The sequence below is a fragment of the Rhinopithecus roxellana genome, chromosome 10 (assembly GCF_007565055.1).
Source record: "Rhinopithecus roxellana isolate Shanxi Qingling chromosome 10, ASM756505v1, whole genome shotgun sequence".
Classification (NCBI taxonomy): domain Eukaryota; kingdom Metazoa; phylum Chordata; class Mammalia; order Primates; family Cercopithecidae; genus Rhinopithecus; species Rhinopithecus roxellana.
The window spans coordinates 123,126,010-123,148,897 of NC_044558.1; the positions used below are offsets into that span (position 1 = coordinate 123,126,010).

The window sequence follows — 22,888 nt, forward strand, 5'->3', positions numbered from 1 at the left end:
GTACAGAATTAATCTAAACTGCAATCAGCCCATCCCTACCCCTCATCCAAGAAATTTAACTTAGGTTAATTAAATAACTAGAGAACAGATCCTGGCTTTGTGGCATTTAGGGTTTCCTCAGTATAAAAACCAACTTCTGATCCTGGATGAGGCTTGAGCACTGACATCTGTCTCTTAAGACTGCCATGACACTCTCCCTTTTCTGGGCTGTTTTAACTGTTTGTATGTGACTAGACAATACCTACTACATTTTGATCTCCATTTTATACATGAAAAACTGACTTTTAGAGTTTTATTATCTGCAGGTGGTTGCATAGCCAGTACTTTTTTTTTTTGAGGCAGGGTCTTGCTCTGTCGCCCAGCCTGGAGTGCAGTAGTGCGATCTTGGCTCACTGCAAGCTCCACTTCCCAGGTTCACGCCATTCTCCTGCCTCAGCCTCCCCAGTAGCTGGGACTACAGGTGCCCGCCACCACGCCCGGCTAATATTTTGTATTTTTAGTAGAGACTGGGTTTCGCCGTGGTCTCGATCTCCTGATCTTGTGATCTGCCCAACTCAGCCCCCCAAAGGTATAGCTAGTACATTTTAAGAGTGATAACTGAGTTCTAAATCCATGTCGTAGTTCAGTTATGCTGTCTAGATTTTGAGGGTAAGACTCACATTTTATTATTTTTATTTTCATCCTTAGTTTTGTGTGAAACATAACAGTCACTCAGTAATTATATGTTGAATTACCAAATCAGTTATGCTATGCTGAATGTTATAATTAGGCTATAAGAGTTTTCCAGAATGAGAATAATCATTTTTCACTAAAAAGTAGACTTTTAATCATATGAAAAATATGACTGATGGGCCATGGCTCATGCCTGTAATCCCAGCACTTTGGGAGGCTGAGAGGGGCAGATCATGAAGTCAGGAGCTCAAGACCAGCCTGGCCAACGTAGTGAAATCCCGTCTCTGCTAAAAATATAAAAAATCAGTCGGGTGTGGTGGTACAGGCCTATAATCCCAGCTACTCGGGAGGCTGAGGCAGAAGAATGGCTTGAACTCAGGAGGCAGAGGTTGCAGTGAGCTTAGGTCGAGCCATTGCACTCCAGCCCTGGAGACAGTGCAAGACTCCGTCACAAAAAAAAAAAAAAAAAAAAGAAAGAAAGAAAGAAAAAGAAAAATAAATATGACTGATAATCTAGTTGTATAAAAGTAAAAAAATTACTAGCATGTAGAGTGTTAAAAAATTAGGATAAGTATGTCAGTTTCTGCCATAAAAAAGGCAGCTGGGATTCATCAGATCAATTTTGGGAATATTGCAAACTGAGTAACACTAATTTTTTCAATCCATAAATACAGAATCTCTCCTTTATTTAGATATTTCTTAATCTATTTCAAAGATGGTTTGCATTGTACACAGAATGACTTACACTTCTGTTATAAAACTTATTCTTTATTTTATTATTTTTGATGTTATTGTAAACAAAGATTTTTCTAAATTTCATTTTTGGATTGTTCATTGCTAGTCTGTAAAAGCACTATTAATATTTTATATTGATCTGTATCCTGTAATCTTGCTGAACTTGTTTATTACCTCTAATTTTTATTGCTGTTGTGAATGTTTTAGGACGACATGATATGCAAGATCATGTTATCTGCAAATAAGGATTGTTTCACTTCTTCCTTTCCTATTTGAGTTTGTTTTCTCTTTTTCTTGTTTTATTGCCTTGGCAAGAAACTCCAGCATAATGTTGAATAGAAGAGGTGAAAGCAGATCCACTGCATCATTTTCACCAATATCATCCCCAGGTTGGGTTATCAAGGACTGGCTTTTCAGTATTAGGGCAACGAGTCCTTGCTATGTACAGCATGAAGACTTAGTCAATGAATCTAAAATCACTAAAGTTTATATTTACACAGTTCTTTTATTTTAGACGGAGTCTCGCTCTGTCGCCCAGGCTGGAGTGCAGGGGCGTGGTCTCGGCTCACTGCAAGCTCCGCCTCCCGGGTTCACGCCATTCTCCTGCCTCAGCCTCCCCAGTAGCTGGGACTACAGGCGCCCGCCACCACGCCGGGCTAATTTTTTGTATTTTTAGTAGAAACGGGGTTTCACTGTGTTAGCCAGGATGGTCTCGACCTCCTGACCTCGTGATCTGCCTGCCTTGGCCTCCCAAAGTGCTGGGATTACAGGTGTGAGCCACCGTGCCCGGCCTATACATGTTATATTTTTTTAACAAGGGTTATCCTATTATATTTTCTCTCTGTGTTAGAAGTGCTTAAATTAAAATTTAAATGTGTATTGATGGACCACAAGTCATATCCAAGTCTGATACAATAATTTATCCAAATCAGATACATAATTTTGAGATCCTGGAGGTGAATAATAAAGATAATAATTGCATAGAAGTATATTTCTCTTAATGGAGGGGCTTCATGTTTATTTATGTATATGTTTTCAGTAGTGGTTTGTGTTGTTAAATTTTTGAAAAGGAAGGTTTTTTATATTTAGTTTGAAAAGAAGAATATGCTTACGTAGCCAATACCTAAATGCAATTACAAAAGTGTTTTAACATCTTTGCATGCTTGTTTCTTCATTTCTGTCACTTCATGGTTTTTTTTTTTAATTTCCACAGTTACTTGTTATAGTTCATATTTTCTGCTTCTTGGCGTCTTGGAAAATTCCTGATTAGATGCTGGATATTTTATAGATGCCTTGAAGTTGTGGTTTTTGTGTGAAGCATGTTATGTTGGTAGTCTTCATTTAAAGACTATCAGGCAGTTAACTTACCTTACACGGAGATAAGTTTCATAATTTTGAAACCTGTTTTTAATTTTTGCTGGGTTATGAGCTAATCTCACCTCCTCTTCAGGGATAGTTTATTTCTGCTACCAAGGTCTGATGTCTCTCAAAGACCCTGGTGATCACTGACGACAGCACAAGAAGAGATTAAGTGTTAAGAGAATTAAAATGTCAAAGATGCAGAACAGACAGTACAGTGTACTAAATAATTAATGACATTTTGGGGGAGGCTAAGAAAAAGGAAGTTTTGCAGTTACAAAAAGAGGAAATATGTTCTAAAATAAAGAGCAAAATATTAGCTTAAAGGAAATCAGTAACTTCAAATACAGATTAAAAAAATTGAGGTTTACACAAAAGTGGAGGTACCAGTATTCTCTAGCTAGTAAACGATGACAAAGGTGACTCAGAGACATTTAGTTGTAAGCACACGGATTTGCTTAAGAGAATTTTGTTAACAAAGACAAGATGCACGGGCGAGAGCAAAAGAGACAGAACACTTTTCAGTAATTTGGCTGGAAAGAGTTGTATTGTTCTTATGTACCCGAAGTATAGTTGGACTGAACACAAAAGTTGAGATCTGTTATCAGATTTCCTCTGAATTTTAGTTGCACTTTCTGCCAGATGACATAACTATTAAAAAACACAACACAATTTTGATTTCTGATCCTGTGTCTGAGGCCCAATTTTTCTATCTGGAGACTTTCAGGATCTTGTATTTATTCCTAGAATTCTTAAATTCTGCAGTGAGGTGTCTTTTAAGCCTATTTTTATCCTTTCCATTGGGCATTCAATGTGAAGCTTTAAACAGGAAACTCACACCCTTAGCTTCTGAAACTTCTTTTTTATACTTATTTCTTATTTTTCCTCATGTCTTTATTCTAATGTCCATTTTCTAGCATTCCTGTTAGTGAAAGCCTAGTGCTCTTGGGCTGATATTCTGCTATCATTATACTTTTTCTTTTATCTCTTCCTCTTTAGTGTTTATCATCTAGGAAATTTCTCAAGTTTTTCCTCCACCCATTTTATAGAAGTTGTTTTTTAAATTTATTTTCTTATAATTTTAATTTTCGAGGATTTCTTGCTGTCAAATGATCTTTTTTATAGTTTACTTTTTGTTTAAGTGATATAGTATTTTCTTTCCCCACTCCTGAGATTATGAATTATAAGAATATTTTAAAACTTTCTTTTATTTTTACCATCAATCCTAATTTGAACTTCGTCTTATGTGTACTTGTTTTTGTTTTGATCTCTACTTTTTTTCTTTTTTTTTCTTAGATGGCGTCCTGCTCTGTTGCCCGGGGTGGAGTGCAGTGGCACGATCTCTGCAACCTCCACTTCCCAGGTTCAACTCAAGTGATTCTCCTGCCTCAGCCTCCCAAGTAGCTGGGATTACAGGCATGTGCCACCACACCCAGCTAATTTCTTTGTATGTTTAGTGGAGACGGGGTTTCACCATGTTGGCCAGGCTGGTCTCGAACTTCTGGCCTCAAGTGATCTGCCTGCCTCAGCCTCCCAAAGTGCTGGGATTCAGGCATGAGCCATTGGGCCCAGCCTGATCTCTACTTTTATTAGAGACTTTTCTAAATATCTAGTAGTCCTTAGGTGTCTAACAGTATGCAAGACTGAGGTATTAAATAAGCAAAGGGAATTTCTGTGTCTGGGATCAGTGGACATCACTGGATGTTCAGGCAGAAGTTATTTATTTCTTCTTAATCTCAATATTTGTAGGTCTTTATTATTAAGCAGGTCAGTTTTTTCAAAGAGAAATTCTCCAATTTTCTTCTTGGGTGCCTTAAGTCTGATTGTCAAGGATATTGAGGTCAATTAGGAGATGGGTCAAAGCATCTCTCTGTTATTCGGAATTTCAATTAATTCCTCTGTCTTTAATAAAGCACTTTCCTCGCTTAGCCTTGCCTAGAAACTCCCACCCTGAATTCAGCCTCCTTTTGATTCAGTAATGACAAGCAATACACTTCCAATCTTCAGTAGACATACAGGGTTGTCGTTTGGTTGTTCAAGGTGTTCCTTGTATATATTTTCTACGAATTCTCCAGTTTTTCCCCATATTGAGCTCATACTATATTAGTTTTCTATTGCTAAATAACAAATTACCTTAAGCTTTGTGGTTTAAAACAATGCACATTTGTTATCTCATAATTTCTGTATGCCAGGAGTCTAGGCATGGCTTGGGTAGGTGCTGTGCTTCCGACACTCACAAGGCTGCAGTGAAGGTGTTGGCTGTGGCTCTCATCTCATCTGAGGCTCGTCTGGGGAAGGATCTGCTTCTAGGTTCACATGGTTGCTGGCAGCATTCCCTTCCTTGTGGGCCATCAACTGAGGGCCTGAGTTTCTTGGTGGCTGCCGGCCAGAGGCAGCCCTCAGTTTCTTGCTGTAAGGACTTTCCCAACATGGCACCTTGCTTTCTCAAAGCCAGCCATGGAGAGAGTCCCCTCTGGCAGACAGTTATTATAATATTAGGTACATAACATTACGTTCATGTAATCATGCATATACCATTACCTTTTGTATTTTATTGCCTAGAGGCAAATTACAAGTCCTATCCACGCTCAAGGAGAAGAGATCACACCAGGGCTTGAAGACCAGAACACAGGCATGATGGGAGCCACCACAAAGTCTGTGGTGCACAGGGACTCTGATGCTTTAGCATCCAGGGACTTATACCTAAGTTACTTAACATATTCCAAAGCTTGTAGATATTTCTCATCTATGCCTAGTTGCTCCCAATCATTTTTATTCTATTGAATGTTTTTATTAATATCATTTTTACACAGATTTGAGAGAAAGCAGAAACAAATACATCCGTTGAACATTACAAATGTACCTGAAAGTACCCTATTGAATTTTTAGGTAGCCTTTGTTAGTTTGAAAATTAAAACAAAAAACTTCACATCTATGAGGAAAAAAATCAGATATATTACTTTTAACACTTTATTTAATTTTCTTAGACAGCAACCTAATTTAGAATATTAATCAATTAGTTTTCAAGCCCACTTGATATATATATATATGCCAAAAAGTTTCCATTCAGAGAAACATCGGGTTGGATTTGTATTCATAGATTAATTTTTATGAAATTGTGTACAAAATTTATAAGATTTATCTTGAATTTGTATTAATTTATGTGAAAATATTCATATGAAAGTAATTCATACTAAACTTATAAATATAGTTTGATGATTTGATTAGCTAAAAGTTAACATTGACTAAGAACATCGTGTGTTTCAGGTATTAGTTCATTTACGTCTTCTGGTATCACAACCGTGGGAGCTAGGTACCTTTATTATCCCTAATTGCTGATGAGGAAAACAAGGTAATTCACTCAAAGTCACACAGAAAGATAAGAGTTGAGCAGAAATTTGAAACCAGATTACTTGACACCAAAGCCTATAAACTCAATAGTTAAACTGTATTGCTTTCCCTGGAACTGGAAGTCGAGATTAAAAATGATGTCCTCCCTTCAGGGAGCTGATTTTCTAGTATGTCAATAAGTAAGTAATTTACTGACAATTTATATACAAAGCAAAAATGCCCCAACAGAGCACGCATGAGGTTTTACTGCAGCCCACAGGTGCATCAGAGAGGAAGCGCCACTTGAAATAAGATGTTACCGCCCGTCGAGACCATCCTGGCTAACACGGTGAAACCCCGTCTCTACTAAAAAAATACAAAAAAAAATTAGCCGGGCGAGATGGCGGGCGCCTGTAGTCCCAGCTACTCGGGAGGCTGAGGCAGGAGAATGGCGTGAACCCGGGAGGCGGAGCTTGTAGTGAGCTGAGATCCGGCCACTGCACTCCAGCCTGGGCGACAGAGCGAGACTCCGTCTCAAAAAAAAAAAAAAAAAAAAAAAAAAAAAACTTCATACAAATGGAATCACACAATCTTGTGATCATTTATGTTTGGCTTCTTTGCTTAACAGTAGGTTTCTGATATTTGTGTTTTGCATACATAACGAGTATAGTGCTTCTTGTATGGATGCTGCAACATTTATCTATTTTATAGTTGATGGATATCTGATTCCAATTCCGGGCTATTTTTTTTTTTTGAGACGGAGTCTCGCTCTGTCACCCAGGCTGGAGTGCAGTGGCCGGATCTCAGCTCACTGCAAGCTCCGCCTCCCGGGTTCACGCTATTCTCCTGCCTCAGCCTCCGGAGTAGCTGGGACTACAGGCGCCCACCACTTCGCCCGGCTAGTTTTTTGTTTTTGTATTTTTTAGTAGAGACAGGGTTTCACCGTGTTAGCCAGGAAGGTCTCGATCTCCTGACCTCGTGATAGGCCCGTCTCGGCCTCCCAAAGTGCTGGGATTACAGGCTTGAGCCACCGCGCCCGGCCTATTCAGGGCTATTATGAATAAAACTGCTACGAATATTTATTCCTTTCTTTGGGTGCACGTACATGTTTGTTTCTATTAACGAGTGAGCGGAAGTCCTGGTTCACAGAGTATGCTGATGCACAGCTTTAGTAGAGACTACCAAATTAAGATGGTTATCAATTTGAACTTCCGCCAGAAGTTTATGAGCATGTCAGTTGATCTAAATTCTCACCAACCTCTGGTATTCTCAGATGTTATTTTTTAAATTTCTTTAAAAATTTTAGATATTCTAGTTGGTGTGTAGTGACTCCTTTAAGTTTACTCATTTCTCTGATGACGAATTTGAGTGTTTTGATAAGCTTTTTTTTTTTTTTTTTTTTGCCATTTTGGTGTTCTTTTTCTGTGAAATTACTTCTGTAGTCTTTTTCTCACTTAAACATTTGTTGTCGCCTGTTTTTTCAAATTGATTCATGAGTTTGAAAACTCTCACTCTCCCAGTCTTCGCCGAGAGACTTTGTGTGCACGTAGGAGCACATCCTGGATCCTCAGCAGGCAGGGAGTTCGCTGCAGTTCCTTCACTTCCTGCACAGGCTGAGCTTCACGGTCAGCGGGAGGTGAGAGCTTAGGTTCTTCTCAGGTAACTCCTGAACCTGTATGCAGCCCTGTACATTCACACTGCCCTGTGCTTGTGCACGACCTTCAAGATTCCAATAAATATGTTGGAGATTTTGAAGCCTACAATAGACAGCTCATCTCCAGTTTTTGGGTTTTTTTTTTTTTTTAAGTTTTCATCAGTTCTTTGTCTCAGTTTTTATTATATTGCTGCCTTGGGAAGTTAAACAATTATCCTTGGTGTTTTTGACAAACACCCTCAGAAATTATGGAAAGAGTAGATGAATTTAAATAGTCTGGAGGTGAGCAGGCAAGCTTCAGCAACAGTGCAAGCTGGAAGAAAAGGAGGTTTTCTGCCAGTAGGGAGCCCAGTGTGATTGAAGTTGCCATAAACTTTAACAGAAACAAAACCAGGCATTCAACTTTAAGTACATATATAATTTGAGACAGAGTCTCTCTCTGTGGCCCAAGCTGGAGTACAGTGGCAGGATCTCGGCTCACTGCAACCTTCCCCTGCCAGGTTGAAGTGATTCTCTTGCCTCAGCCTCCTGAGCATCTGGGATTACAAGCACCCGCCACCACGCCCGGCTAATTTTTGTATTTTTAGTAGAGAGAAGGTTTCATTATGTTGGCCAGGTTGGTCTCAAACTCCTGATCTCAGGTGATCCACTCGCCGTGGCCTCCCGAAGTGCTGGAATTACAGGCATGAGCCACCGTTCCCATCCAATGTCCTATATTTTTATGTGTCAAAATATGTTATGTTTTTCCAAACTGCCAGATTGCCTGGGTATGAAGCCTAGATCTGAAATTTAAAGCCTTCTGGTAAAGCAATTATTTGTGACTTGGTTTTGTTACATATTAAATGAGATATTAGATCTAAGTCACAGGGCTGTTTTGGAGATTACGTGAATTATATATAAAACATTTAGTGTCTGGCATATAGAAACACTATAGAGATGTTGGTTATAATTATTGTCATATTTTAATCATCCTTACTGTAATTACCACCATCTGGTACACACTTTCATTACTTTTATTATTTTGGTGCTTTGGATAATACAGGGAGCAAGAGTGCTAAAACTTAGCAAAGCAGTGTGAGTTGAAGACCACATCATATAGAACCAGCTATAAACCAACAAGATGTGACCAGTGGAACAGATCGGAGCAACAGTTAAGAGAGAGGATTAATAAGCAACAAACAAGTTTTTAAGTACTCTCTGAGAATTCTCAGGATTATTCAGAAAAATATATTTTTAAAGGCAGAATGAGACTTCAAGTTATTTTATTTGGCTATTACAGAAAGTATGGATAATCCGTTGCTAGGTAATACCAACCTCTTTCCACTGAGAACAATTTGAAAGGCTGGACAAAATATTTCAAATTGTTAATTTAATTTAATTTAATTTTTTAGACAGCATCTCACTCTGTTACCCAGGCTCAGGTACAGTGGTGCAATCACAGCTCACTGCAGCCTCAAACTCCTGGGCTCAAGCCATCCTCCCACCTTGGCCTCCCAAAGTGCTGGGATTACAGGCACGAGCCTGTAATACAGTGGTGCAGTGGTGCAGTCACAGCTCACTGCAGCCTCAAACTCCTGGGCTCAAGCAATCCTCCCACCTTGGCCTCCCAAAGTGCTGGGATTACAGGCACGAGCCACTGCACTCAGCCTCAAACCATCATAAAGGCATCAAGGAAATTATATGCTATTGAAAAATAAAGCAATACAAATCCAAGAGAAAACTGAAACCCAGAAATACGAGCTGCTTTTCCAACAGAAAATCTTACAGATGGAAAATTTAAAAATTTTAAAAGATACTGTTTTTTTATATTGCTGGAATAACAACTTACCACAAATTTAGCAGCTTAAAACAACACATGATTGTCTTGCAGTTTATATGGCTCAGAAGTTCAGGCACAATACTACTCAGTTGGTTTTCTGTTTAGGGTCCTATAAGGCCAAATTCGAGGACCCGTTTTTTTTTTTCCTGGAAGCTCTGGGGGGAAAAATCTGCTTTTAAGCTTGAAATAGTTTGGATGTTTGTCCTCGCCAAATCTCATGTTGAAATGTAATGCCAGTGTTGGAAAGGAGCCTGGTGGGATGTCTTTGGATCATGGGGAAGATCCCTCATGGATGGCTTAGTGCTATCCCCTTGGTAATAAATGAGATCTGGTAAGAGCATGTGGCACTTTCCCCCTAGCTCTCTTCACATGGTGGCTCTCCATTACCTTCCGCCATGATTGTAAGATTCCTGAGGCCTCACCACGAGCAAATGCTGGAGTCGTGATTGTGTGACCTGCAGAACCATGAGCCAATTCAACCTCTTTCCTTTATGAATTCCCCATCCTCAGGTCTTCCTTCCTTCCTTCCTTCCTTCCTTCCTTCCTTCCTTCCTTCCTTCCTTCCACCTTCCTTCCTTCCTTCCTTCCTTCCTTCCTTCCTTCCTTCCTTCCTTCCTTCCATCCTCCCTCTTTCCTTCCTTCCTTCTCTTCCTTCTTTTTCTTTCTTTCTTCTTTTTTGATAGCATCCTCAGCCTGTTGCCCTGGCTCTAGTGCAGTGGCAATCCCAGCCCAATGCAGCCTCTACCTCCCAGGCTCAGGTGGTCCTTCCACCTCAAACTCCTAAGTATCTGGGACGATAGGCGCATGCCACCATGCCCAGCTAATTTTTGTATTTTTAGTAGAGACTGGGTTTCATCATGTTGTCCAGGCTGGTCTCGAACTCCTGAGCTCAAGGGATTCACCCACCTCGGCCTCCCAAAGTCCTGGGATAACAGGCGTGATCCACTGCACCTGGACAGGGAATTCTTTATAACAATGCAAAAAGAGTGTAATACAAAGCTTATTCAGGTTGTTGGCAAAACCAGTTTATTCGACTATAGTGCTCAAATTTCTTTTTCTTCTTGGCTGAGGACTGAGAGCCTCTCTTAGCTTCTTAAAATCAACAGTCATTGTATTATTGATATGTTTTCTAGATACATGATAGATACGTAGGTAGGTAGGTAGGTAGGTAGGTAGGTAGATAGACAGACAGATAGATGGGGGTGGGGAGAGACAGATTCCTTTATCAATTATACGTGTTAGAATGTCTTGCATTCTAACACGTCTGTGACGACTTGTCATTCTGTCCATGATATCTTTTGAAAACTAGAAGTCTGTGATTTTAAGTTTACAATGTGCACATTTTTGTTTGTTGGTTTCCAGTTATTGAAAAGTATATGTAAAATAAGGAGAAAATAAGGTGAGCTTCAGGTCTCAGAACCTAGAAATTTGGAAGTAAGTCAACTTATGGTAACGTAGTTCTTTAGCACATACGAAGCACTTTTACATGCATTATTTTAATTACATTTTACACTTGGCAATGAAAATATTGAGAAATACGGATGGGGTGCAGTATTATCAAGGGTTATGTTTTACTTTTCTAGATTAAGCCATTTCCTTTATAACTAGAAAAAATATAAAAGGTAGTGTTGAGAGAGTGTATCTTTCCACTACTGAAATCAAGAATCATCATCCACACACACACAAGCCACTTGAGTGTAAAAATTTTTTAAAATTTTATTGTTAATTGACAAATTACAATTGTATATATTTGTGGGACATAATGTAATGTTATTTGTACACAGTGTGGAATGATTAAATCAAGCTAATTGCCATATCAATTACCTCAAATACTTATAATTTTTTGTTGTGCGAACATTTGAAATTTTGAAATGTGCAATATATTATTGTTAACTATAGCCACCAATAAATTATTTTTTAATGTCCTTTGGCAATGAGATACTTAAAACAGAAGTGCAGTAATCTCATACAGTCACTAGACGGCACTGCAGCTTTTGTAACAGGGATCTTTAAGCCAGGCAAGAGGGGTTCTTGAAATAAACTCATTTTTTATATTTGTAATTGGTCACCAGACAGTAGAGTCATGCTTTAAACAATAAAATTATTCCCTTTAAGAATTATATATTTGTATCTATTTAAACAAAACACCTTTTCTTAAGAATAAAATAATTTCATTATAGGAAAATTCAAAAGTGGCCGGGCGCTGTGGCTCACGCCAGTAATCCCACCAGTTTGAGATGCTAAGGCCGGCGGATAACCTGAGGTCAGGAGTTCGAGACCAGCTTGGCCAACATGGCGAAATCCAGTCTCTACTAAAAATACAAAAATTAGCCTGGCGTGGTGGCGCGCATCTGTAATCCCAGCTACCCGGGACGCTGAGGCAGGAGAATCGCTTGAACCCGGGAGGCAGAGGCTGCAGTGAGCAGAGATCAAGCCACAGCAATCCAGCCTGGGCAACACAGTGAGCCTCGGGGCGGGGGGGAAGGAAAAAAAAGAAGAAAGAAAGAGAAAGATCCAAAATTATAGAAAAACATAAAGAAAATAAATACTTCCTATATTCCCACTCCTCAGGGAAAACCACTGTGTTTAGTAGTTGTACTTTCTGTCAGCATGTAGAAATATAAAGCGTGTTTTGTGTATTTAATACTGAACAGGAAATAATCCTATTGTATATATTGTTTTAAACTGGCACAATAATAGTTTGAGTATTCTTTCATATACATAAATGTTCTTCATTATTTTTTAATGTTGGGATAGCATTTCATCATGTAGGAGAATTATATTTATCTAACTAAATCTTTGGTTTTGTACAATTAGGTAGCTTCTGATTTTTCACTACCAGACATATCCCTTTGATAAACATTTTTGTGGTTATGTCTTGCACATCCAAGATTATTTCTTTAAAATCTCCCTTTCCCTTCCTCACCAATAAGTATTGTCAAGCTGCTTTCCAAAGGGTAAAGGAAGCCAGTTTACACCATCACCAGCAATCTTTCTGGTCATATATTTTCCAGTATTTTCCCCTGAAAAATCATTTACATTTTAATTTCAGTTATAATACATTTTCACGTGCAAAAGTCTAATCAAATTATGAAAATTGACGGCAAGCTTAAAAATATCATTTCCATATTAGTATCGTAAAATTTTTAAGTAGTTGAATACTGACTACAGCACCTAACAGTTCAATGGCATTTTGGCCTTTTTAAAAATAGTTTTATCCAATCCCTATAATTATGTGAAACGTGCAGCTGACGTATTCCCCTTTCCAAAGGAAGAAATTGAAATTATGTTGAAAAAGCAACGCAAAACGCGGATAACCGATGGTTTTATTTTACACATATTTATGTAATTACCCAACATGAATGTAGCCTACAGAGCCTACAGAGTTAAAATTTTGATAATTAGCTAAAGGTTTGAATACGGGAGTATATCTTTAATATGCTTCCATCGCACCCTACATTTTTCCTATTATAACCTTCATCACACCGTATTAATTCATCTTCTTGCTTGTTTTCCAAATAGACCGTGAATTCCACAAAGTCAGTTGCCACGCGGAATTTGCTCGGTATTTTAACTCTGGTGTCCACCATAGGAGTAGGTGCTTGCCAAATGAAATATTTAAAGGCTTTCCAAAAACAAACACAAATAAGATATATTACGTAGAAACAGACATGTGGTGTAGAAACGTTGCTTTATGCCAATACTGGAAGTTTGAAGACATTGTGTTTCTAGTTATAATAATCATCATGAGTATTTAATACATGCCTACGGTGTACCAGGGAGCCAGATGTTTTAAGTTTGTTTTCATGTACTAATTAATTTAATATCTAACTAATTTTAGCTGAATTTTCAACGAGGTCTGATAAAATAGCTAGTCAGTGCGCGCGTGGCAGAGATGAAACTCGGGCGGTCTGGCCCCCCAGAGCCTTGGCTCTGAACAGCTCCATGCGCTACATAGATGTTTTGTTGTATACTTAAAACAGAAGTGCAGTAATCTCCTACAGCCACTAGACGGCACTACAACTTTTGTAACGGGGACAGAGCCTGGGGCAAGAGGGGTTCTTGAGACAAACTCATTTTTTATATTTGTAATTGCTCACTAGCAAGTAAAGTCATACTTTAAATAATAAAATTATTCCCTTTAAGAATTCTATTTTTTTATCTATTTAAAGAAAACAGTGGTCCTTAAGAATAAAATGACTTCAAATTATGTGAAAATATTAACTCTGTTATCCGTGTTTTATCCATTGCTTTTTCAACATAATTTCAACGTCTTCCTCTGGAAAGGGAAACACGTCAGCTGCTCATTTCACATAATTATAGGGATTCAATAAAATTGTTTTTAAAAATGATAAAATTCATTGAATTTTTAGGTGATACAGTCAGTATTCAATGAGTTAAAAACTGTATCATACTAATATAGAAATAATATTTTTAAGCTTGCTCAGTTTCCATAATTTGATTAGATTTATGCACATAAAAATGTTATGACTAAAAGATTAATCACAAGACATTGTTTTCTAAGATGACTCGGGAGTAGATTGTTCTTAATGATAGACTGTTAGAGCTAGGAGGCTGCTTGTTTCATTTTCTCCCCACAGCTGTGGGAACTCAGGAGCGCAGAGGTCGTTACTTTTCACTAAGCAGTGTCTGAAATCCACATTTCTGTTTGCCATTTGTCAATAGTTTAGAGATACCATACACATCACACATTTCCAACAGGCAGAGAAGAATATTGCAAATTACATTTATAAAACAATTTTGAAGGTAACCAAATGTATTAGGCTATTCTTGCATTGCTATAAAAATATCTGAGACTGGGTAATTTATAAAGAAAAAAGGCTTAATTGGCTTATTGTTCTGCGGTTTTTACAAGCATAACACTGACACTGCTCAGCTTCTGCAGAAGCTTAGGGGAGCTCTTATAGTGGAAGGTGAAGTCGAGTGGGAGCAGGCATGTCACATGGAGAAAGCAGGAAAGAGAGGGAGAGAAAGAGAGAGAGAGAGAGTGCTGTACACTGTTAAAAGACCAGATCTCCTGAGAACTCACTCACTGTTGCAAGGAGACCGCCAAGAGGATGATGCTAAACCATTCAGGAGAAATTCGCTCCCATGATGTCATCACCTCCCACCAGGCCCCGCCTGCAACAAAGGGGATTACCATACAACATGAGATTTGAGCAGGGACACACAACCAAGCTACATCATCAAGTTTTTTGCTGATTGAAATATCCTATGAAGATTATGCCTCATTTCTATGTACTGAATTGTTTTATGTAAATAACTAAAATGTATATGGCACTTCAGAATTGAGCAGGATACTTTCAGAGCATTGACTCTGAGGAGTAATTATTACTGAGCATCTTCTATACACAGAAAAATGAATATGGATACATATACTCTTTAGCATATGAGTATATGAAAACAATTTGATATGTATAAGCTGTTGTAAAACTAAGGGTTTTACCCTAGATGGGATTTTCTTTCTAAGTTATAACACTCTGTTTTCTTCTTTCTCATACAGTATATGCTTTTTAATGTATTTTGAAGGAATGAACTTTCTTGAAAACCATTGTGTTTATTCTACTTTTATTTCACATACATGAAAACAGCTTATAATTGTACTGAACACAAAATACAAACAAATACATTTGATTGCACATAAAAATATTTTAAATGAAGTATTGAAGTATTGCACATAATAGAATTGATTAGGAAAGTCACAAACCTATTGTAAGACTAGTATTATTCTAGGTTTGAACATTACAGAATATTTCCTGATAGAGATTTGCCACGTCACATATTGCACATTTTCCAACACTTTTCTAGGTTTTACAAATATTCCTCATACTCTTTGCTTATGTCTTTTCTCTGTAAAACAATGTATAAAAGATTATAAAGGTTAAGAAATATGTACCATCGAAAAGTACCAGTCTATGGCTGAGGAAGTAAAAAAATAAATACATGATCATCCCATTCTTTTTGGGGAAAAATAACAAAGTAAATTGGCAAATTTCTCTAAAAAGAGAGAAATATTACAAATCTTAGTTTCATTAGCATTTGTCCATTTATAAATGCTCCCTGAGTTTAAGGGATTCGATGACTAAATACCTATGTTATCAGCCATAATTCCTTTGTTTACATTCAGTATCCAGTACCAACATCTAACTCCTTCCAATAGTGCAAAGGCATGAAGCGCTCTCACTGTTGGTAGTCATTCAGCAATAAATAGTAAGTCCATGCCTAGTTATTTCATTATTTCTGGATTCAAAATAATATAAAGTGCATCCAAAGGTTTCATAGTCATTCTTCTTATTCTTGGGCATGGTTATCAGTCAACCTGTTATGCTTCCAGCTCATGGCAACAAGAGCCCACAATGAAGATTTTCCTGGAATTTCTTCCTTTTTTCCATAGTTCTGTGTGGAAGAAAATTCCCAAGATACTACAAAATTTTTTTTTCACAAAGTCTGTATGGAAAACTTCAGACCACAGAGCAGCATCCATTGACACAGATTTCCTTGAGTTCCATTCTATAATAGTCAATAAGTGAATATGTTTCCTTATTATTTGTAAGGTTTGTTACATATCCAGTATACATTCTTCTCGCATTCCATGCTGCTGATTTCTGTGTTTTTCAGAAAAGCGCACTTCTCAGACCCTGTGAAGTTGAACCTGTCAAACAATAAAGAAACTTAGAATTATTTTCAGCTCATTGTTTTCATTCAGTTACATGAGAATGAACTCAAGAGGGTGACCTCTGCTTCTTTGAAATTCTTAGCAGGATACATAAGTCAAGTAATCATAGACGAATTTGTAGAGACAATGGAAAAGAATTGAAAAAAAAGTATGTGGAAAAAAAATATGGAGGTAAGAGGAAAGTATGCCATTCATTTGGCTGGCATGGCACCAGAGAAGTGATTCTTGGTCATTTTTGAGTTCATAGATTTTTCAATAAATAATTTCACAAAATTATATGCATCCAACAGCCATGCATACTAGTGCATACAGCTTTAGGGGGTTTATGGTTCCTGAAGCCCATCTGTGGATATGGAACCACAGGACAAATATTAGGAATCCCTTTTGTAGAGACCTGAATTTTAATCTCGATACTTTATTCGTATTATGATCAACAACAAACTTATAAAATGATCTTCAAACATTAAATGTATTTTAACTAAAAGTAATGAAAATAGAGTATCTAATTCTGGGGCAAATTTTCAGGTCTACAGAAATTCATAATTAGGCATTGAAACTATTCTTTATTCTGTGGAGATGAAAAGTGAGAAATAGTAAGAGGGATTTATTTTCCAACAACTATCTTATTAGTAAAGACTAAATGTGACATTGAAAGTGGGGTTTTGTTGCATCATCTTAATTATCATTAGAATATTTCCAAATTAACCAGATCTGTTACTCACATTAGAGTTTGCTGAGAAAAATTACTATAAGCATTTATTTTATGTATTATAAGTGTGGATAAAGAAAAAAGAATAATAATAAAGCCTGTCATTAAAGAATTTGAGTACATGCATTCAGAAGAGATTGTCAGAGCTCTTGAAGAGCTCAGCCTTCGTATCTAAAGTGCCTTGAAAGGAGAAAAGGAAAATGATTTTCCTGAGATGCCACCCTGGGGAGAGTAAAGAGACTTCTGGAGACTTACCAGTTGTTAAAGTCTTTGCCATTTGACCACTTCCATGGGTGACCAGGTTCCTTTTTCAGTCCAACCCAGTGTTCATCTCCACCTGCGTATCGTTTTAGAAAGTTCTTAAAGAAAGCACAAGGGAGTTGTTACATTAAACACCCTTCTGGGGAAGTAGATAGTAAATCCTGTTTCTCAAAAGCTGCAACTTGAGGCATGACAGCTCATCTGACCATTGACTCATTCTATATAGGATCAGCATATTTGGATTTCTGGTCTTTGAGGCTAAGCAATCAAGTCAAATTTAAAAGACTAAAGTAAGTAAATCTCATTTTGACCTGAGGCTGATCATATGGTTCTCTAGGATGATATTTTCCTACATCTGAAATAGGTACAATATTGTTTTTTTCTTCCACTCAGAAACAGAAGGAAACCACTGATTAGTCATATTAATTAAAATAGTAATATTTTATCATTTTTCTCATTCTTACCATGTCCTTAACAGAATCAATGACAGCAAGAGTAGCACCATGTTGAGAACAAGCATTTTGGGCTGAAGTCCAGCTCCTCTTCACAGTAGAAATAAAGTAGCATTTCCTCTGGTAGCCAACCCAGTCATCAGGGCATGAAGAAACATGGCTATCTAATGGTAATGAGAATGTGTATTGGCCTGGACAATTGTATTGGCCCACTGTGAACAGAAAAATGCTTTGTTTTAGTAACAAAAGAAATGAAATATCCATAGCATGCAAAACTAGCCTTAGGATGCTATGTCGTGCTAGGTGGTGATAAAGTAAAGGATAAAAGCTAAAAAGGAGAATTCTGAAAAGGGTATGAAGAAAGAAAGTTCTCAGGACCATATCTGATTTTCCATTGAGCCTAATCATCATTGGATGGAGGTATGAGGATGAGGGGATGTACCTTTGGCCATAATGTCAGAAAATGACAGAAATATAGAAAAATTCTGAAAATTTGGACTAGATATTTCTTTGGACTAGAAAGGGTAAAGTACATTATACATTTCAAATAAGGTTTTGAATCTGAATGCAGAGGTGGAAGAATGTGAAGATGCAGTATTTATAGGTTGGAAAGATGAAGAGGGTAACTATTAGGGAACCAATTCAAAATACAGAAAGACATATGGTTGAGAATATCTCAAAAAATAGTAAACATTCCCATTTGTAAAAGACACAACTATATCTCGGTAAGCTGGAGGTATTGAATACCGAATCACTACTGACTCTCTGGGAGCTTTCAAATATAATCTTAATTATTCAGAACTACCATTCTGTGTCCTTTGAGATAAAACACAAAAGACTGGCCACTTCCTGATTGATCTATGACTTTAGATACGATTTTTTCCATAATCAATGAATGTGAAGTTCACATTTTTTTCCCAGCTAAATAGCTATTTATTCAGAATTCAAATCAGCTCCCTTCATTCTAGATGTAAACATCTTTTCAAATGCAATTTTATTCTACAGTAATATATAAATCATAGATACTTTAATACTTATCAAAGTATTACATTAATTATTTGAGGATTGTGGAGTTACGTCTAGTATTGATTAGGAAATTGGCCATATATGGTACATGGGATGATTCTAAATTAGCTACAATTTCTGATTAACTAGACTAAACTAATATTGATTTCAGCTGGGCATGAATGCTTACAGCTGGGAGGCTTTGAAAGAATTAATGAAGAGCAGACCCACCTGATAAGGCAATGAGAGCTATGATTAAAATGGTGATGAAGACCACATTCATTACAGCACACAGGACAGGAACTTGGAAGGATCCTTCACGATGTGTTGAAAAACGGGGGCTGGTGGCATCATCTGGAAGGGAGAAAGTTGAGGGTGAGTTCACGCAGACTATAGAAGTACTGTAGGAATATGTGATATTCTTTTGAGGCATTTAAATTTAATATTTCCTATCTCCTGACATGAAATTTCCCCATCTCTTTAAAGAAATTTTTCAAAAGATGTTAAAATAATAGAGGAAATGTAACAGTATTATAGACCAAATATTCAGTGAAAGTTTTTTCATTTACCCTCTGTACAGTGGTGAAACAAAGTAAAAGCCTTTTTTTCCCCAACAAGTAGTGTTTCAGTGGAAGGATTTAGAATAGGAATATGATGTTAATGATAGTTGATAGTTACAAAAAACTCTAGGAGGATATCTGTTCTATAGTCTAAGTAAACAACTGAGGAAAGAGAAAAGAGAATTTTGTGATTTAGATTTTGGATTTTAATTTTGCAAGATGAGCTGTTAAGATTCTTAAAACGTGGCCCCACAAGGAGTATACAGGTCTCTGTTACGTTCTCAAACACCGAAATGTAAAATGGCTGCTTGAGTAACTGACAATGCAAAACAGTTTCAAAATAAAAAACATTCAATTTTTCAATATGGATGATTTTCATAAGTTAAAAAAGTTTACATAAGACATATCTTGAAACACATGTATTTTTATCCTTCAAACATTTATCTAAAGGTAAACTGGACCAAGAGTTGTTGCCTTTTTTCGTAGCAATTTACTGGGTACTGGTGTCAACATCAACTTTTGCTTTATCTGGAAGTTCTTTTTCCCATCACAGATCTGCACTCAGATTTTGCAAGAGTAGTCTTTACTTCGCTGCCACCTAGCTCGATTTTCTCAGCTTCTCAAAGTAAATTTCCCTTTTATCACCTGTATAGAACCATCATCGGAAGCCGCCTTTGCTACCCGAGGTACCAAGTTCGGAGCTCTGTCTGGTTTCACTTCACATTATGTGAGTCAGTTGTGCTGCTTGAACTCAGTATTGCAACAGTTCTGTCTCCTCAGTGAGCACTAACACAGCCCAATAACCCATGGGCTCCAGGGTCTCACTCAGACCGTTGGCTCAACTAGGGAGTAAGCTTTGAGATGACTCTCAGATGATACTTTACTCCCATTAATGAGGGCTATTGTTACCCACAGTTTGACTTATCTCCTAGGTGACAAAACACTTCCCCCAACAGCACACTTTTTCTTTGGTTTCAGGCCTGCACATTAATGGAGAAGTTGAAAATAAACCCAATTTGCTACTTATTGAATCACCCAAAGATGACGTTCAGTGATTCTTCCTACTAATAAAGCACCTACTAGGGCAGCCTAAATTAGACATTCAAAAGAAAGTTGAAATGATATCAGGAAAAGTTAAGAATTTCTGCATTAGGTCCTTATTTCAGCTATGCTCTCTGTTTATTGAGTAGTGATTATTATTATTTCTTTTTGGCAGCGCAACTGTGCCGTAAGTAACGGCTCACCCGATTACCTGAAAATTTGCTTGCTTTGCATTTGTTATCCACACTAAATTTTATGTTCTTAAACACAGGATGGATTTATGAGAAGTAACTGATGTTTTTTGGAAGTAAGCTAGTAAGATAGTAGACATATGCTTAGAAAATAATCCCTTTCTACAAGATCGTTTTAGTTCTGCTGTCTCTCACATATCCCTTTGTTACCAGATAGCTCTTGCTGACAAGTAAAGACGAATTCCTAAGTGCTAATGCTTTAGGGTACCTCATTAACTAAGGAGAAAGGAATAAGTGGAAAAACTCAAATAAATTTTACAGAAATAAGGTATAGAAAATAGGCAAAATGCCAGTAACAGGAAATAAACTAGATAGGTGGATGGAATAGACAAATAGAAGAGAGGAAAATTTCTAGGATGATTATATTTTGATGAGAAACAAAAGAAAGGAAGAAAAAGTCTAAGTTACATAGTCTTTGAAGCCAGAGATTGGAAAGGTTAACTAGAAGGATGAAATGGAGGAAAAAAGTCCAATAAAGAATACCAAAGCAGAAGATTGCATTTTCAGGAATTCTTTTGCAACTTTTTTTTTTTTTAGTAAATTACACATGGACACTGTAAATTTTCATCTGCTCATATAGCTATTCTCTCAAAGATGGCAAACTTGCCCATTTCCAGCAACAACATGATGCTGTCATGAGAACACAGGATAAGGCACGCTGAGAGCAGACAAAGATGCAAAGCAAGGCAAACAATGTAACTGCTTATGTGGAAAATAGAATTTTTCATAAAGAGAGACAGCACTTCCTGGAGAATGTACACAGGGATATGAAAAAAAAAATGATGGAGAATAACTGGGCTAGAGCAGAAAGTTTTCTAGTTAAATCTAAACACTGAGATGATATAAACTAGAGCAAAGAGAAAGATCTTTAAAGATCTTCTGAAATTAATTTTTGCAGCTTTCTCTTATCTCAGATATTCTATCTTCTTATAGATAGAGGGATTTACCTCTTCCCTGAAGAAGAACCTGTCTTCTCTAAAAGACAAAGCCTCACTTTCTTCCCTAACAACCATTAGATATCACATATATAGAGATTAGCAGTATGTTTTCTCTACGATTATATATCATATATAGAAATTACCAGTATATCTTCTATAACTACTATTATATGTCATACACAGAGATACTAGACAGTAAATATGCAACCAGATCTGACTTACTTTCTTGTCCACTCTCCGGATGCAAAGAGCTGTTCTCTGTTACGTAACAATTATCAGAGCTCATCTTTATTCTCAAGATTCCCTAGTTAATCTGAGGTCAAGTCGATCTACAGTGAAAGTCTTTGCTGGAGCTCTTGTTCAGTCTCTGAGGCTCTGAGGCATCTCAGAATTTATACTCCCTGATGAAGTCTCCGCCCCCTTCCTCTTACTGCCTACTTGCTTGACTACATTGTTTCTCTTTAATTTATGCTCCAGTGGACCAGACAATGTATAGTGCATTGTTGTGGTGAAGTATGGGTTTTCCCTGTTGTCTGAAATGCGCTTTCTCACAACTGTAAGGTGTAGCAGGAGGAAAGTGGGATTTTCCCAGACTCTGAGACATCCTGCCCTAAATTTCTAGAAAACACAAATAGTTTAGGAGACAGCATAATCTAAGTAAAGAATTAGAAGTTAGAGATTCCTGTCTTTGAGATAAAAATAATTTGGAGAAGGAGAGTGTAGTACTTTCCAGGAATCCCGTTCATCCATTTATTCATACATTTAACTGATGTTTACTGAACACCTGCTATGCACCTGACACTGTCTGGGGCCCCAGAATTTATTGTTGAATATGAACGTTAAGATCTCTGTGCTCATGGATCTCTCTCCAGCTTGGAAGAGTTTTATTTAGAAAGCTACGAATTGGTTTTTGGAAGTGTGTCATTCACTTCTTCTCTGGTGACTAGATGTATCATATAGTAAGAAGTTGTTTTAATGCAGGAAACAGAAAGCTTGTGGTCTGGAACTTCCTTGCTAGGCTCTAAAATTGTTTATCTTAAATTATCTGTTTCATTTATTTCCTGCTAATTTTCTTGTCACATTTTACTGTCATTTAGACTGCTTTTCTGTCACCTCAGAAACATCTTCTTCAGTTCTCCCTCTGTGCTCTAGGTTAGTCTCTTCAGATACCTCTGAGACTTCAGTCATTTGAAGTACGATTATTATTTAAAACATTGCTGTGGTATCGGTCTCATTCAGAGAAGTAATGACAGTCAACACAAGATGAATGCAGAATGTGTGGGGATTTAAGGAGGGAAATCAAAATATCACTCTGATTAATAACCTTGGTGCCCCAAATTTTACTATTAATACCACTTATTTAGAATAAAGACATTCTGCTTTCAGAGTAAAGCCTTGCTGAAAG

The 22,888-nt window shown here is 37.3% G+C and overlaps 1 protein-coding gene across 1 annotated transcript; it reads right to left on the reverse strand.

Annotated features, from left to right (window-relative positions):
• Positions 1 to 15,141: 15,141 nt before the first annotated feature.
• CD69 (CD69 molecule) lies at positions 15,142 to 21,859 on the reverse strand. Its single transcript, XM_010376687.1, has 5 exons — positions 21,706 to 21,859; positions 18,925 to 19,047; positions 17,701 to 17,900; positions 17,231 to 17,334; positions 15,142 to 16,242 (listed from the first exon to the last, which is right to left on the reverse strand). Exons 1-5 carry the CDS (start codon positions 21,767 to 21,769, stop codon positions 16,134 to 16,136), a joined length of 600 nt encoding a protein of 199 aa, XP_010374989.1. The 5' UTR covers positions 21,770 to 21,859; the 3' UTR covers positions 15,142 to 16,133.
• Between the last annotated feature and the right edge of the window lie 1,029 nt (positions 21,860 to 22,888).